This window comes from Pelodiscus sinensis, chromosome 4, assembly GCF_052426305.1.
Source record: "Pelodiscus sinensis isolate ZL-2025 chromosome 4, ASM5242630v1, whole genome shotgun sequence".
NCBI classification, from domain to species: Eukaryota; Metazoa; Chordata; order Testudines; family Trionychidae; genus Pelodiscus; species Pelodiscus sinensis.
The window spans coordinates 23,620,430-23,636,038 of NC_143055.1; the positions used below are offsets into that span (position 1 = coordinate 23,620,430).

General features: G+C 43.9%; 1 protein-coding gene across 1 annotated transcript; it reads right to left on the reverse strand.

Moving 5' to 3' along the window:
• Positions 1-4,396: 4,396 nt before the first annotated feature.
• On the reverse strand, positions 4,397-15,351 carry TADA2B (transcriptional adaptor 2B). Its single transcript, XM_006128227.5, has 2 exons — positions 15,020-15,351; positions 4,397-12,770 (listed from the first exon to the last, which is right to left on the reverse strand). Exons 1-2 carry the CDS (start codon positions 15,287-15,289, stop codon positions 11,778-11,780), a joined length of 1,263 nt encoding a protein of 420 aa, XP_006128289.1. The 5' UTR covers positions 15,290-15,351; the 3' UTR covers positions 4,397-11,777.
• Positions 15,352-15,609: the final 258 nt, after the last annotated feature.

Below are 15,609 nucleotides of genomic sequence, written 5' to 3' on the forward strand. Positions count from 1 at the left end.
TCTGGAGTGAGGGGGAGGCTTTGTGTGATCTCCCAGCCCACTCCTCAGCTCCTGTTGGCCAGAAACAACTGGCCAATAGGAATTGACCCCAGTCAATCTCTCAGCTGGAAATAACTAGCCAATAGGAGCTGAGAGATTGGCCTAGGGGAAGAGCCTCTTCCCTTAAGGAACTTAGAGCCAGTGGAGGGAACCAGCCTACAGCTCTAAGGCTGTCTACACTGCAGAGTTATTTCAGAATAAGCTATTCTGGAACAGTTATTTCAAAATAGCTTTTTTCAAAACAGCACGTCTGTACCGCAGGGAAGCCTAAAAATTAGTCCAACAGGCTTCCCTAATATAGACATGTTATCTTGATTTAGAGCCCCATGAGGAATAATTTACTATGGCCCAGCTGAGGGGCTATTTCAGAATAGCAGAAGTGGAGTGTCTACATGTGTCTTTCAAAATAGCTATTTCAAAATAGGTATTATTCTTTGTAGAATGAGGTTTACCAAAGTCTGAATAAGTTGGACATTATTTAGAAAGGAATTGCTGGGTAGACACTTGCGTTATTTCAGATTAATGGCTGTTATTCTGAAAACTTTTCTGTGTATGTAAGAAAAACCCTCTTGCGCAACGCCATCTTCCTGAAAAGTAATAACTGTAACAGCATTGCACAAGAGGGCTTTTCTTGCGCACGAAGGGGCAGTGTAGATGCTCCTTCTTGCGCAAGAGCCTCTTCTGAAAAAAAAGGTGGCTCGTTAGGTATGCAAATGAGGCTCAGCAATATTCCATGCTTAGCTTCATTTGCATTTTACTCACGCAAGAAGCCTCGAGTGTAGACATAGCCTAAGTGATCTAGAGCTGCAGCAGGCAGGGAGTCAGCCAGGAGATGCTTAGGTAAGCACCTCCCACCCAGAGCCTGCCTCTAGCATCCCTGCCCCTCCCTCACCCCAACTCCCTCCCCTAGCTCACCATCCAAATCCTCTACCCTCCCTTGCCCCAGGTCCTAACTGTCTCTCAGGCCAGAATCCTCTCCTACACCTAAACAACCTACCAGGCCCTGCACCCCAATTCCCTGACCCAGGTTACAACCCCCTCCTTCACCCAAACACCCTCTAAGACCTCTCACCATCTCTTGCACCCTAGTCTCTTACCCTGTGATGTGCCCTTCTGCACCCAGCTTCCATCCCAGACCCTACCCTGCACCTCCACATAAGTGAAGTCCTTGACCACTTTCCAAAATCTTGTGCCCCCCCCCCAAAAATCTTGCCTACCCCTGTTCTAAATCCAATCTGTTTTAGTGCTGAGAGAGAGAGAATGGTTTTTAAACTTTGTGACACCTCAGGGGATTGTTTGACAGCACCATGGCAATGATTTAGAATAGTACAAGTGCTAGGTTGTTCCCTTTATAGCCAGACTTGTCTGTCTGAACAGAGACCAGTTTAATGTAGGACAGCACTAACTTAGTTTCTAACCTGACCAATTAGAAAGCAGAACAAACACTTTTTTTCAGGTGGAAAGGGTTTTTAATCTTTCAATACATACATAGAGATTAATCGCTGTTGTCTTAGAATTATAGAACACTAGAACTGCAAGGGACCTCAAGGTCATCGAGTCCAGTCCCTTGCCCTCATGACAGGACCCAGTACCATCTAGACCATCCCTGATAGATGTCTATCTAACCTCTTAAATATCTACAGAGATGGGGATTCCACAACCTGTCTAGGCAACATATTTCAGTGTTTAACCACCCTGACAACGAAGAAGCTTTTCTTAATGTCCAGCCTAAACTTCCCTTGCTGGATTTTTAAGCCCATTGCTTCTTGTCCTATTCTCAGAGGATAAGGACAATGTTTTCCTCTCTCCTCCTTGTGACACCCTTTTAGATAGCTATTTTTCAGGTGTCATGTCCCCCCTCAGTCTTCTTTCTAAACTAAACAAGCCCAATTTTTTCAGTCTTCCTTCATAAGTCATGTTCAAGACCTTTAATCATTCTTGTTGCTCTTTTCTGGACCTTCTCCAATTTCTCCACATCTTTCTTGAAATGTGGTGCCCAGAACTGGACACAATACTCCAATTGAGGCCTAATCAGCGCAGAGTAGAGGGGAAGAATGACTTCTTGTGTCTTGCTCACAACACTTCCGTTAATGCATGCCAGAATCATGTTTGCTTTTTTTGCAACAGCATCACACTTGACTCCTTTAGCTTCTGGTCCACTATGACCCCTAAATCCCTTTCTGCAGAACTCCTTCCTAGACAGTCTTTTCCCATTCTGTGTGTGACACTGATTGTTCCTTCCTAAGTGGAGCACTTTGCATTTGTCTTTATTAAACTTCATCCTGTTTACTTCAGACCATTTCTCCAGTTTGTCCAAATGATTTTGAATTATGACCCTGTCCTCCAAAGCAGTTGCAACCCCTCCCAGCTTCATATAATCTGCAAACTTAATAAACAGTCTCTCTGCCAATATCTAAGATATTGAACAGAACTGATCCCAAAACAGACCCCTGCAGAACCTCATTTGTTATGCCTTTCCAGCAGGACCGTTACCTACTCCCTGAGAATGGTTATACAGCCAGTTATGCATTCACTTTATAGTAGCCCCATCTACTTTGTATTTGCCTAGCTTATTAATAAGAATATCATGCGAGGCTGTATCAAATGCCTTACTAAAGTCTCGGTATTCCACATCCACTGCTTCTCCCTTATCCCCAAGACTCGTCATCCTATCAAAGAAAGCTATCAGATTGGTTTGACATGATTTGTTCTTTACAGATCCATGCTGACTGTTACCTATCACCGTATTATCTTCCAGGCATTTGCAGATGAATTCCTTTAATTACTTGTTCCATTACCTTTCTTGGAATAGAAGTTAAACTGATTGATCTGTAGTTTGTGTTGTTGTTATTCCCCTTTTTATAGATGGGCACTATATTTTCCCTTTTCCAGTCTTCTGGAATCTCTCCCATCTTCCATAATTTTTTAAAGATGATAGAGGAGGTATCTGAGCCTTTAGCTATCAGCTCCTTGAGTATTGTAGGACGCATTTCATCAGGCCCTGCTGACTTGCAGGCATCTAACTTTTCTAAATTATTTGTAACTTTTTTTAAAATTTTATCTTCTCTAAACTTACCCCCCTTCCCATTAGCATTCACTAGGTTAGGTATTCCTTCATCAGACTTCTTAGTAAAGAACAAAAAAAAAAGTCATTAAGCATCTCTGCCATTTCCAAGTTGTCTGTTACTGTTTCTCACTCCTCACTGAGCAGTGGGCCTACTCTGTCCTAAGTTGTCTTCTTGCTTCTAATATATTTATGGAATGTCGTCTTGTTTCCCTTTGTAGCTACTTTGAGCTTGTTGTGTGTCTTTGCCTTTCTGATCTTGCCCCTGCATACCTGTATTATTCTCATTTATCTTTTGTAACTTGTCCTAGTTTTCACTTCTTAGGATTCCTTTTTGATTTTTAGATCATGCAAGATCTCCTGGTTAAGCCAAGGTGGTCTTTTGCCATACTTTCTCTTTCCTACGCAGCGGAATAGCTTGCTTTTGGGCCCTTAATAATATCCCTTTGCAAAAATTGCTAACTTTGTTCAGTTGTTTTTCCCATTAGTCTTCCTTCCCATGGGATCTTACCTACCAGCTCTGATCTTACCAAAGTGTGCCTTCCTGAAACCCGTTGTCTCTATTTTGCTGTGTTCCCTTCTAATTCCTTAGAATCATGAACTCTTATTTCATGATCACTTTCACCCAAGCTGCCTTCCACTTGCAGATTCTCAACCAGTTCCTCCCTATTTGTTAAAATCAAATCTAGAACTTCCCCGCTAGTAGCTTTTTCAACTTTCTGAAATAAAGAGTGGTCTTCAGTGCAGTCCAAGAACTTATTGGATAGTCTGTGCCCCGCTGTGTTAGTTTCCCAACATATGTCTGGATAGTTAAAGTTCCCCATCACCACCAAATCCTGCGCTTTGGATGATTGTTAGTTATTTTAAAAAAAAAATTCTCATCCATCTGAGTAGGTAGCCTGTAGTAGACCCTTAGCATGACATCACCCTTGTTTTTTACCCCTTTTTGCCTAACCCAGAGACTTTCAACATATCTGTCTCCTATGTCCAAGGCTATGTCTACACTTGCAAGATTTTGTGCAAGAGATGTGCTTTTGCGCAAAAGCATCTGTGCCAGTGTAGATGCTCTTATGCAAGAAATTCATGTTGCCTATCTACACTGGTCACTTGCGCAAGAAGAGTTGCGCAAGGGGGCTACATCTAGACTGGCATGATTTTCCACAAATGCTTTTAAAAAAGTTTTTCTGTTAAAAGCATTTGCGGAAAAGTGCGTCTAGATTTCCGCAAAAAATGCTTTTGCGCAAAAGCGTCCGTGCCAATCTAGACGGGCTTTTGCACAAGAAAGCACCAATCGCCATCAGGGATTTTTTGCGCAAAACACTTTAGCTGTCTACACTGGCCCTTTTGCGCAAAAGCATTTCCGGAAAAAGGCTTTTGCCCGAATGGGAATGTCAAAAGCATTTGCATAAGAAGCACTGATTTCGGACAGTAGAACGTCAGTGCTTTTGCACAAAATCAAGCAGCCAGTGTAGACAGCTGGCAAGTTTTTCCGCAAAAGCAGCTGCTTTTGTGGAAAAACTTGCCAGTCTAGACACAGCGGAGGGCTTTTTCCTGAGCAGGAGCATCATAGTTCTTGCGCAAGAAGCACTGATTTCACACCTTAGAATGTCAGTGTTCTTGCACAAAAATTCCCTGCCAGTGTAGACAGGCAGCATGTTTTTGCGCAAAATCTTGCCAGTTTAGACACAGCCCAAGTGTATACATTTTTAATATAAGACAACCCCTCCTCCCTTTTTTCCCCTGCCTATCCTTCCTGGGTAAGCTGTACCCTTCTATACCAATATTCTAGTCGTGTATTATCCTACCTAGTCTATGATACCAGTGATGTCAGTTGTATTTATTTATTAGCACTTCAAGTTCTGCTTGCTTATTAACTATACTTCTTGCCTTTCTGTATAGGCATCTAACATACCGATTTGATCTTGCCTCCCAGTTCTGCCTTATCCCTCCCTCCTTTTTCTTTGCTATTATAGCCCACACTTCCTCATTTCCTTCCCATCTCCCAGGTCTCCATGTTCTTCACTTACCTGTGGGCTTTGGGAACTTGTCCCTGTTGAATCTAGTTTAAAGCCCTCCTCACGAGGTTAGCCAGTCTGCATCCAAATACGGTCTTCCCCTTCCTTGAAAGGTGAACCCCATCCCTGCTTAGCAGTCCTTCCTGGAATGGTATTCTGTGGTTGAGGAAGCCAAAGCCCTCCTGGCAACACCATCTTCACAGCCAGACATTTGCCTCCAGGATGCACCTATGTCTGCCTGGTCTCCAACCTTTGACAGGAAGGACTGAAGAGAATACCACCTGCACTCCAAACGTCTTCACTGGTTCTACCCAAGCCCTGTAGTCACTCTTGATCCGCTGTCACACCTCGCAATATCATTAATGCCCATATGGATGAGTAGCATGGGGTATTAGTCAGAGGGCTAGATGATCCTCAACAATGCCTCTGTAAATGTCTCTGATACGGGCCCCTGGTGAGCAGCATACCTCCTTAGTTACATGTCAGGGTGATAGCTGGGTGTATCAGTCCCCTCAGAAGAGAGTCTGTGACCACCACTGCTGTATGTTTCCTCCTCGCCTTGGGGGTACAAGGGATTCTCCTCAGCTGTAGGGGGTGATTCCTTATCGCCTGTATCAAGAAGAGCATAGCTGTTTGCTAGTACCATGGTGGGAGTACCAGAAATAGCCAGCTGCCAGTGTCTGCCCTGAGCCATCTCCTCCACCAGTAGTGTGGCACCAGTCTTGTGTAGTGGGACAGCTACCTCAGCTGTCTCCACATGAACATTGTCCAGGAATTGCTCATGGATTCGGATGTCCCTCAACCTAGCCACCTCCTCCTGTAGCTCTCTCACCTGCTTCCTGAGAGATTCCACCAGCAGGCACCTTTCACACTGGTTGTCCTCCCCCCAGCCTGGATATCAGTAAGTGGGAATTGCAAGCCACAATCCCTGCAAAACCACACCAGTGTCTGGGTAGAGGCATCTATGGTCAGGTGGTTTTTCTGGCTCCAGGTGGAGGGAGACTGAAGCACTGCTGGCACAGGTCTTGGCTCACAGCTACTGATTTCGTGTCAATTAACTGTCTCACACATAAGTCAACAGGTACTAGTACATTAGCCCATGGAGTCTGTCCTTGAAGTATTCTTCTAAAATAACATGCTGGAAAAATGCAGCAATGGCAAAACTCCAAATCTGGCTGCATTCATTAAAATCATTCTGGGAACATAAGATTAACACCATAATAAGAAAACAATTACTAAAGTACTTTGTGTGCTGACATACTTTGCATCAGTGGATATATGCTATGTGCTCTGATGGAGTCTAGCCTCTCTGAGGTTTGGGTGCCTCAGGTGCATGTCTCTGTGAGGCAATGCTGGTTACAGCCTCATGCTTTTGTTAAGTAACTGGACACCTGTGCCACTAGCACTAACAAGATTGATTGCTGCATGTATGTATTAACTGACCTACAAAGCAGAGCGGCTGGACCAAACATTAAAATTGTCTGCAATGAGCTTTTGGGGAGCAGAGCAAAAGTGGCACATACATTTTTGATTTACTCCTATCCACAGGCAGCTTTTTTACTGCTTTCCCACCTAGTTAGTTACTGAGCAATGGTATACTTGGGTAATGTTACATTTACAGCAGCTTAATATGCAGTTTTTGGTCAGAGAAGTTTGCTGTTGGAAGCAGCCTGATGTCAACACCACCGCAGTAGTAAAAAGCTGTCCCTAATGCTTTTGAGACACCAACACTGAGTGCCTATTTAAGACAGAAAAAGGTACTTGGAGAGAGTATCCTGTATAACTGCAGGATCACAACTCTTCTCCCCCCAGAAGGCTAGTATTTTGCCTGTTTTTAATAGGGATGTAAGTGATTAGTTGAGTAGTTGACTACCCTATTACCCAATAAGCCTAGGCAGCTTGGGGGGGAGGGGCGGGGGGAGAGCGAGCAGCAGCCGCCAGGTAGCTCCTATTACATTTAAAAGGCAAAGCCGCTGTGGGGTTAGCTGCCAGGGCAGAAGCTAATACCATTGCAGCTCTGCAGTTCCCCATTTATTGACTAACCAAATAGTTGAGGGAAATTCCATTGACTACTTGATTAGCTGATTAAATGCAATTTAATGTCTTTAGTTTAACTGCATCTCTTCAAAAAGCAAAAGCTGCTACAAACAGCTCCCACTTATTTTTTCCCTCCCACCTAGGAGCACAAATTCATAAGCATGTCTAACTGCCTTTCTGTAAAATACAGGCTCTATTACTAACAGTAATAAAAAGACTTTATTAATGTAAAAATCTCAGTTATACAATGGGAAGAGATCTGTTCAAATGTGTTTGTGCACAGTGTTCCCATTTAGTTAGATTTTACATGACTGCAGCAAAGGCAGTTATGGGTATAGCATAGCTGCACTAGAGCACACTTCAAATGAATGCATGGTTTGATTTGATTTACAAAAAAAAAACCACACACACACACCCCCATACCGACACACCCCTACTGAACTGAATACACTTAAACAGGCAGCTGATATCCTCCTTGCAGTATTTTCTTACCATGGTTTAAAAGTAGTTGGGGTATATGCAACAGCCTCTTGCAAGATCTCTCTTTAAAAAAAGAGATTGGCATAGTACCATAGCACCAACTGTATGGAAGAAAAGTGGTAAAGTACTTAGGAAACCATAAATGAAGTCCAAAGCCATTCCTGGACCCTGAATCACAAATGTCCACTGGAATCATTCTAGCATCCTGAACAGCTACTTAATACTAAGGATGGTTTTCCTACCTCAGGTATGCAGATAGCACTTCTTGCTGCTGAAGAGCTTGTAACGTCAAAGCTGATTAGTACATATTTGTAAAGTGAAGATAAAAGTTTCATTGTTACAGAAAAAAAGTTGGTTAGGGAGGGGCTTATTGGAACTTGGTTGGGCACAATAGATACACAATGTTAGGGACAGGATATAGTAGTATACTTAAAGGCGAGGTCATCACTGTTCTTGTACAGGTTGAAACTCTCTAGTCCAGCAACATCTGTCAACTAGCACAATTTTAGTTAGCTAGATGGCCACCTCCTCATCGGTGCAGCCAAATTTTCCAGTGTTATTTACAGCCAGCAGTCCTAGGTCCCACTGTTCTGTGCTATTATTTAGCTCTAGTTTACCCTTACATGTCTAAGAGCCCAGTAAGCAGTGGAAGTGCAGGTAATACTGTTACATAATCTTAACCTCCCATGGCTGGCAAATTCTCTGGTCCGGCACCAGTCAGGTTCTGAGGGTACTAGACTAGAAGGGTTCAATCTGTAGTACAGGGTCAGTGCTCTGAACACAAGCTCAACTGTCACAGTTTAAGCTAATTTCATTTCTCAGGACAGAGACGATAGTCTCAGAGGGGTAGCCGTGTTACTCTAACTTTAAAAACAATGAGTAGTCCTGTGGCACTTTAAAAACTAACATATATCATGAGCTTTCATGATTCTCTATATATTTGTTAGTCTCTAAGGTGCCACAGCCCTACTCATTTTTAAAGAAATTATAGTGCTATTTGAGGCATCCACAGACAGTCAAATAGCAAGTTCCTTGTAAATTAGCAACATGTATGTTAGGATTAATTCAGCATAAAAAAGGACGTGTATTATACATGGTGGTATGGTTTGAAAAGCACTTATGAAATATTACTGAAGTATCCAAAAATAGCAATGCTGTGTCTTTAAAAGTGCCTGCTATTTCCCAAAATAGCAGGTGCGTGCTATTCTGGCATCCCTGTAACATTAAAGGATTTATCAGAATAATGCTGTCTACACAATGCCACATTTCAAAGTAAGCTTTTTCAACAGACTCTGAATAAGCTACACAATTTACATAGTGCAAAATGTGTAGCTTATTCCAACAGAAGGATGCTGTCTAGACATACCCCTAGGCTAAGAGAGCAATGTCACGTGAGGATGCTGAACAGTCATTTCCTCTAGCACAAGTCATCTTTACTTAAATAAAATAGTTGACAATGAAACCTTGCTGCTAAGGAAGCCCTTTCTGACAGAATAGCATTCAAAGGTAACAGAACACTTCTGCATCCTTGAATCTGCTTCCAGGGATGAAATAACTATTGATATCCATGGTTTTCATACATTAAAAATACTTTATTTTACATTCATTCAGATCTTCAATAAGTTATATCTAGCACCAAAGTAACATTTTTGGAAGGGCTGAGGAAATAGGAAACTACAAAGTGTAAATGTAGAAGAGCTGATTTATACAATATTTAGTTGAATGTCATGAGTGCTTAGAAGGCTGATTCTTTTAGTTATCCATCAGATGGGCTTCCAAATATTGCTTCAGTTAAACCAATTAAAAGTTTTGCTAGAGCACCTTCAAAGTAAAAGTGATGTAGATTTAAAAAGTTACTAAATGAAAAAGTTACTTATGCAGCTGATGTTCCAGAATACTGAATGTATGGTGATGGTATGGCACCCGGATAACAGGATTTACAAATTGAAAAGAACAACCAACCATCTTATCCAGTAACCATGCTTGAAAATAGAGACAGATTGAGAATATTCTCCCTTTCCAAGTAAGTAGGGCATGAAAATGCATCATGGTTTGTAGTATCTGAACTTGTGTATGCACAAAAGGATACACACAAGTGACAGAGGTGGTTCTCCTAGCTGTTGAGCACACTGCAGTCACTTGTACTGCAACAAAACAAATAGTGGGACTGACAGTTTTATCTTAAGCATTTTACAAGAAGCCATTTACAATTATGACAAAAAGCTTTACACAACTGGGGACATAGCCCTTGCCTTTCTGAAGAGACTTTATACCACAAGCTCAAAAGAAAAAGCCACCATGAAGTCCCTTGGAAATTCTTACTTCTGTACTAATACTATTATTAGCACTCACTGTTAACACTGTTTTGGTAATGCTGAATACATTGACAATTAAGAACACTCAATTCCATGTGTCACATTCTCTTCAGCTTGAAAGAATAATTACATGGCTTGAGGATTACTTCTCTGTCCACTGCATGAAATATCAAAACAAGTGTTAGACATTCTGAATGCTCTATTTTTTTCTAGTTATCTTCAAGTACCAATTTTCAGAGTGCCTGCATTCCAAACACATCAAGTTAGCTAACTTCCCAGTTTGGAAAGGTCTCTTAAGAAAAAGAAGCCAGCAAGAATATAGGGAACTAGGAATTAAAACCCAGAAGACCCTAAATAGCACATAGTTCCCTGCAATTTGCAAGAATATCAGCTAGAAGCAGGTTTTTTTTTTTTTTTTTTAAATTTGCTACATTCAGATAAGGTATTTGTAACAAAAATCCTACTTTAGTTCTTCAGAATTGTTCCCTGCTTCACAATTAAGAATTTGATGCACAAGATTAACATTTTATTGATCAGATACTGCTCATGTATGCTCTGCTTGGAGAGAAATTTGTGCTTGTTGCAAGCACCAAATTCATAGTGTAGCCCTTAAAAAAATCCCAAACCAACAACAAAATAAGCACCACAATCTCTCCCCCAAAAGTTGGTATATCACATTTTAGTGAAATGCCACATTATTTGCACTGAAGCAGACCACATAGCAAATTAAGATTTCTGCTGCCACTTGCAATAAATTAATCTCAAAATATTTTAAGCAAAATATGTGCAGTAGGCAACATGTAATGGCTTGATTTAGGTTTTGTGTTTTTAAACAAGCAGGGAACTTTAGCTGCAAGTCTAAAGTAGCTCCCATGTTTTTACAGTGTCAGTGGTTTGTACATCAGTAATAGATGAAAGTGTACAAACAACAGGCCAGATTCAGAAGGACATTACTCTTCCCTGGACCAGTTAAGCTCCCCTCCTCCCCCCACCACCACTTCCTGTGTCCGGAGTAGGGGCAAGGAACTTAGTTCCTATTGAATTATCTGTCACAGGAGTTTTCTAGAGAGCCTATGCCAGCACAGACCCTTAAGTTGTCTGCCTAAGAGTACATTCAGTGTGAAAATAAATCTTAAATAATCTGTTCCATGAGGGAAGTGACTGGAAGCAACTTATCCACCATATTCCATGTCTTTGTCCCATCCTGTTGATTCACCTCCTCTTGCATTTTCTATGTGCTCACATCATTCTACCATACTACAGGTCCTTGTTGTTACTGAGTAAAGAGTGCTGGAAACTAATCACTGTTCAAGAAATGCTCACTTCAAGTGTTCTGTACTTCAAAGCTCAGGATTTTCTAAGTATGGTTTGGTTACCAGCACCATGTATTGCTGTCTCTTCAAGACAGGCTCCACCAAATGAATGCTTCCCCACCCCAAAATAAGCAAGTGTTGCATTATTAACCCTTTTGTTCAACAGTAGAGAGTGTAACAACTAGCCTTTGGCTACTGGAGTTGAATAAATCAAAGTAAGAACCTATCCATTCCAATAATGTTCCAAAATATAATAAAATTTGATCACCTCATCTGCAATGAATATTTAACAGCAAATCCTTCATCTTAAAGTAGTTAACTCTGAAATCAAACAAGAAGTTACAGTTTGATATTTTTCATGATCCAGCGATGTAGAGTCCTTTTGGACAGGACAGTAAATACTCATATTTTACAGAGAAAGAAAAGCCTATCTTCAGGGAAGGAGAGAAAGTATTAGAGCCATTTAGCTCATGATGAGCCATGTGTTCACAATGACTCAGCTTTCAGATCAGTTTCATGAAGCGTCCCTAGATATCCAACCACTTTCTGTTAGGAAATTTAAAATCCTTTTCTTTAGTACCTTGTCCAAGTAACTGGGAAGACGACTTTTGGAAGGAATACCCTGTCTTTTTTGGAGATGGTCTTTAATAATTATAGTTTTCACAGTCACATAACGTGCAGGACTCAGATTTAGAGAACTACAGAGTACCTTTTCTCTGTCTGATAAGAGTTCAAAGCCAGGCAGATTTTCAATTGCAGCAAATTCCCCATCTTTACCATCTTCCTTTCCTCTCTTGGAACTGGCTATGTTTTTATTCTCCTTCCTCTTCTCCCGTTTATGTCTAGCTGCCTCATACTCCGCTGACTCTTCCATTTTGGTAATTCCATTTCGCCGGTACCGCTGCAGTTCTCGAATCTTTGCTCGAAGTATCCTCTCTTTGTGCATATTTTCAAAAAAGTCTTCAAACTCCTTACAAGACATGAATTGATAGAGAGGCCTCAGTTTTAGCCTCAACTCCCTTTCTTCTTTTGTGATTTTCCGTTTTGGAGCTTTTTCTTTGTCCTTTTTATCTTTCCCAAGAAAGGCAGGCACCAGATTATAATCTCGTGCAATGTTTTTTCGCCGCTGCCTCTCCTTAAGCTTTCTTACATACATATCAACGTGAGCTCTTTTCAATTCTATTTCCACATCATCATCATCATAGTTCACTGAAAGGCCACTGATCAGAGTCTCAGCATCTTGGTCATACTCAATCTCATAGTCATCTCGAAGTGGCATATACCCCAACTGCTGCTGTTCTGCCACTGATATGTCCAAAGGAGGGAGGGGTGTGGTTAGGCTAGGAGAAAGTGGGCCACCACTGGGACAAGTGTGATCTGTCACTCTATTAGGGATAGTGTCAGGGATGCAAGCTTTTCCAAGGTTGCCATGGATATACATGCTCACATAGTGTTCCATCACTTCCTGGGGAGTTCGGGATGCTCCAACGTGAGCAGCCATATCCTCCTAGAAGGAGAGAGTTCAGGAAATTAGTGCCAACTTGATTAGCTCAGTTCTAAAAATACACCAAGTTATCAAGAATAACGTCTCAAGTTATCAAGAATAACATCAACTAGGGATATGAATGATAGTCAACTATCTGATAAGCAAATGCTTATTGTATAGTCGAGTCAACTAGTCGCTTCCCCCACCCCTTGCTGCCTCTATCAGAAATAGGCAGTGGGGGGGGGGGGGGAATGAACGACAAGGGGGTACTTCAAAGAGGCAGCATCACATGGAGCCTGGGGCCACACCCCGGGCTCCGTGTGGCCCTTTGAAACACCACATGAAGTCTGATGCTGGACTCCGCGTGATGTTTCAAATTGGCAGTGCCACACAGAGCCCTGGGGTCAACGGGGGAGTCCCCAGCCAGCCCTATGCTCCCCGCAGTGCTTTTGCCTTTGCAGTATAGCAGCAGCCCTAGGGTTATGGGAGATTTGATAATGAGCCTGAGGATGTCCCTTCCTGGTGTTGCTCATGCAGATACTGAGGATGTGTTGGAATTCATCGAGAAACCATTGTAGTTTGCTCAGTCTGAGAGTTTAGGCACTGAGGTGCTGTTGGCATCTGTATGTATTTGCTACACTTCAAAGTTAGAGGCGCCCTATCAACTAATCGAATAGTCGATGCAAATTGCATCGACTATTTGATTAGTCCATTACTTGAAATTTAACATCCCTAACATCAAACAGAAGTGTCTTTTTCTCAGCAATATATAGATTACCCATTCTAGTGTGGGTTCACACCATCTTGTTCAAAATGCATCAACTATTCGATTAGTCAACCACCTAATACTTAACATCCTTATGCTATACCGTGCCAAAACAAGGAAATGTTGTTAATGTAGTTTAAAGAGTAAGAATCCATGTGACTTAACAGTTGTCACATACTGGAATGAAAAACGAACAGAGGTGTAATTAGAAAACAGAACAAGTTAGCAAACTGAATCAGACCTGCAATAAAACTGGATAGGGTTATGTACAAAAGGACATCTTTACTGTTCTTTTTAAAGGACAGATTTTGTTGCAAGTCTTTGGGGGGGGGGGGGGGCAAACACTTCTTTTACTAGAATCACTCCCGCACATACTAATTATGCAATCTGTGGGCTTCTTTGGTGACTATTTCTCTTCAAATACACACACACACACACGGACTGTGAAACAGGTACTGAAAAAAGGCAGGCTATCAAACAAGTATGAGGGGGTCACCAAATTAAATTAATAGGCAGCTTGTTTAAAGCAAACGAGTAAGTATTTCTTCACACAACACACAGTCAACCTATGGAAGTCCTTTACAGAGGATGTCATGACAGCCAAGACTATAACAGGGCTAAAGGAAGAACTGGATAAATGTATGGAGGATAAGTCCACCAATGGCTATTAGCTAGGATGGGTAAGGATGGTGTCCCTAGCCTTTGACTGCCAGAAACTGGGAATGGGCAACGGGATAGATCACTTGATAACTAACTACCTGTTCTGTTCATTGTGTAGGGGCAGCAGTTCCTAACCACTGGTCCACAGACTGGCAGCGAGCCATGAACCCCTGCCTGCCGGGTCAACGCACACTGCCATGCCATGTCCCCAGATGCTAATGAGCCCACCAGCTGGAGTTCCCCATGCAGTAGCAGGCTGGGTGGCTCAGAAGACAACTGGGTGTGCTGCAGCTGGTGCCGCAATAAGCTGTCCCTATTGGGGCAGCCTCACCGTGGCCCCAGCTCCAGCAGCCGCTACGCAGCCCGGCTCGTGGGGCCACACGACGGGCAGCTGCAGTGCTCATTGGGGCCAAGCGGCGTGGCGCTCGGTATCAACACTACTAGCCCGTCTGATGGCCTGCGAAGTGGTGAGGTTTCAGTGAGCCGCGAAAGGCAAAAACCGTCTTGAAATGCCTGACACTGGAGCACGAAGAGCAGCTGAGGGGAAGGGAGCCGCTGGGGTGGGCAGACGAGCTGGCTGTCAGCCCCGGGACGCCGTGGAGCTGACACGGGCAGAAGGGGCGGCGGGGAAGCGCGAGGCACGGCTGGATGCGGAGCGTGGAGGGAACGACATCTCCCACCCGGAAAAGCCGCGGCCGTGACACACCGACCCCGAGACCGGCTCCCTGAGCAGCCCCCCCCCCCGTTTGACAGGCCAGGGCAATGCCCGGCCCCGAGGCTGCCAGGGGAGGCGGGGTGAGCGGCTGCCGGCTCCGCGGCCCCCTGCGCTGCCCGGCTCGCTTACCCAGTTGCCGAAGCCGAACTGCTCGATCGCGTCCAGCAGCAGCTGCTCCTCCCGGCTGCTCCAGCCGCCCTCGGCCTCGGCCCCCCAGAGGGTGAAGCGGCCGCCGTCCACCAGCTGGTAGCCGTGCCATCGGCGGTGCGGCCCGATCTCGGCGCCTGCCGAAAAGCAGTCGGGGCAGAGCTCGATGTCGGCGCACTCGGTGCAACGGAAGCGGAGCGAGCTCACCTCAGCCAGGCAGTACACGCAGTACTTCTTCCCCAGTTCCGCCATCTTACCCCGCCCGCCGCGCGGCCCTGCGCACGCGCGGCGCCGCCCATTCCCACAGACGGCCAATGGCAGGGCGCCCGACGGTTGCGGACCCGAGGTGGAAGCCCAATAGAGCCCAAAACATCTGACACGCCCCTCCTCAGTGAAACCAATAAGAGGAGGGCGAGGAGGCGTGGCTACAAACGGAAGGCCAGTAGAAATCGAGGCTCTGCTTCCGTCCGCCTCTACTACAACCAATCAGGTAAGCGACCCTAGGCAACCCCTTCGCGGAATGGTCGGCCAACGGTTTGTGGCGTCGGCGCAGTGGCGCAGCAGGGAGGGGG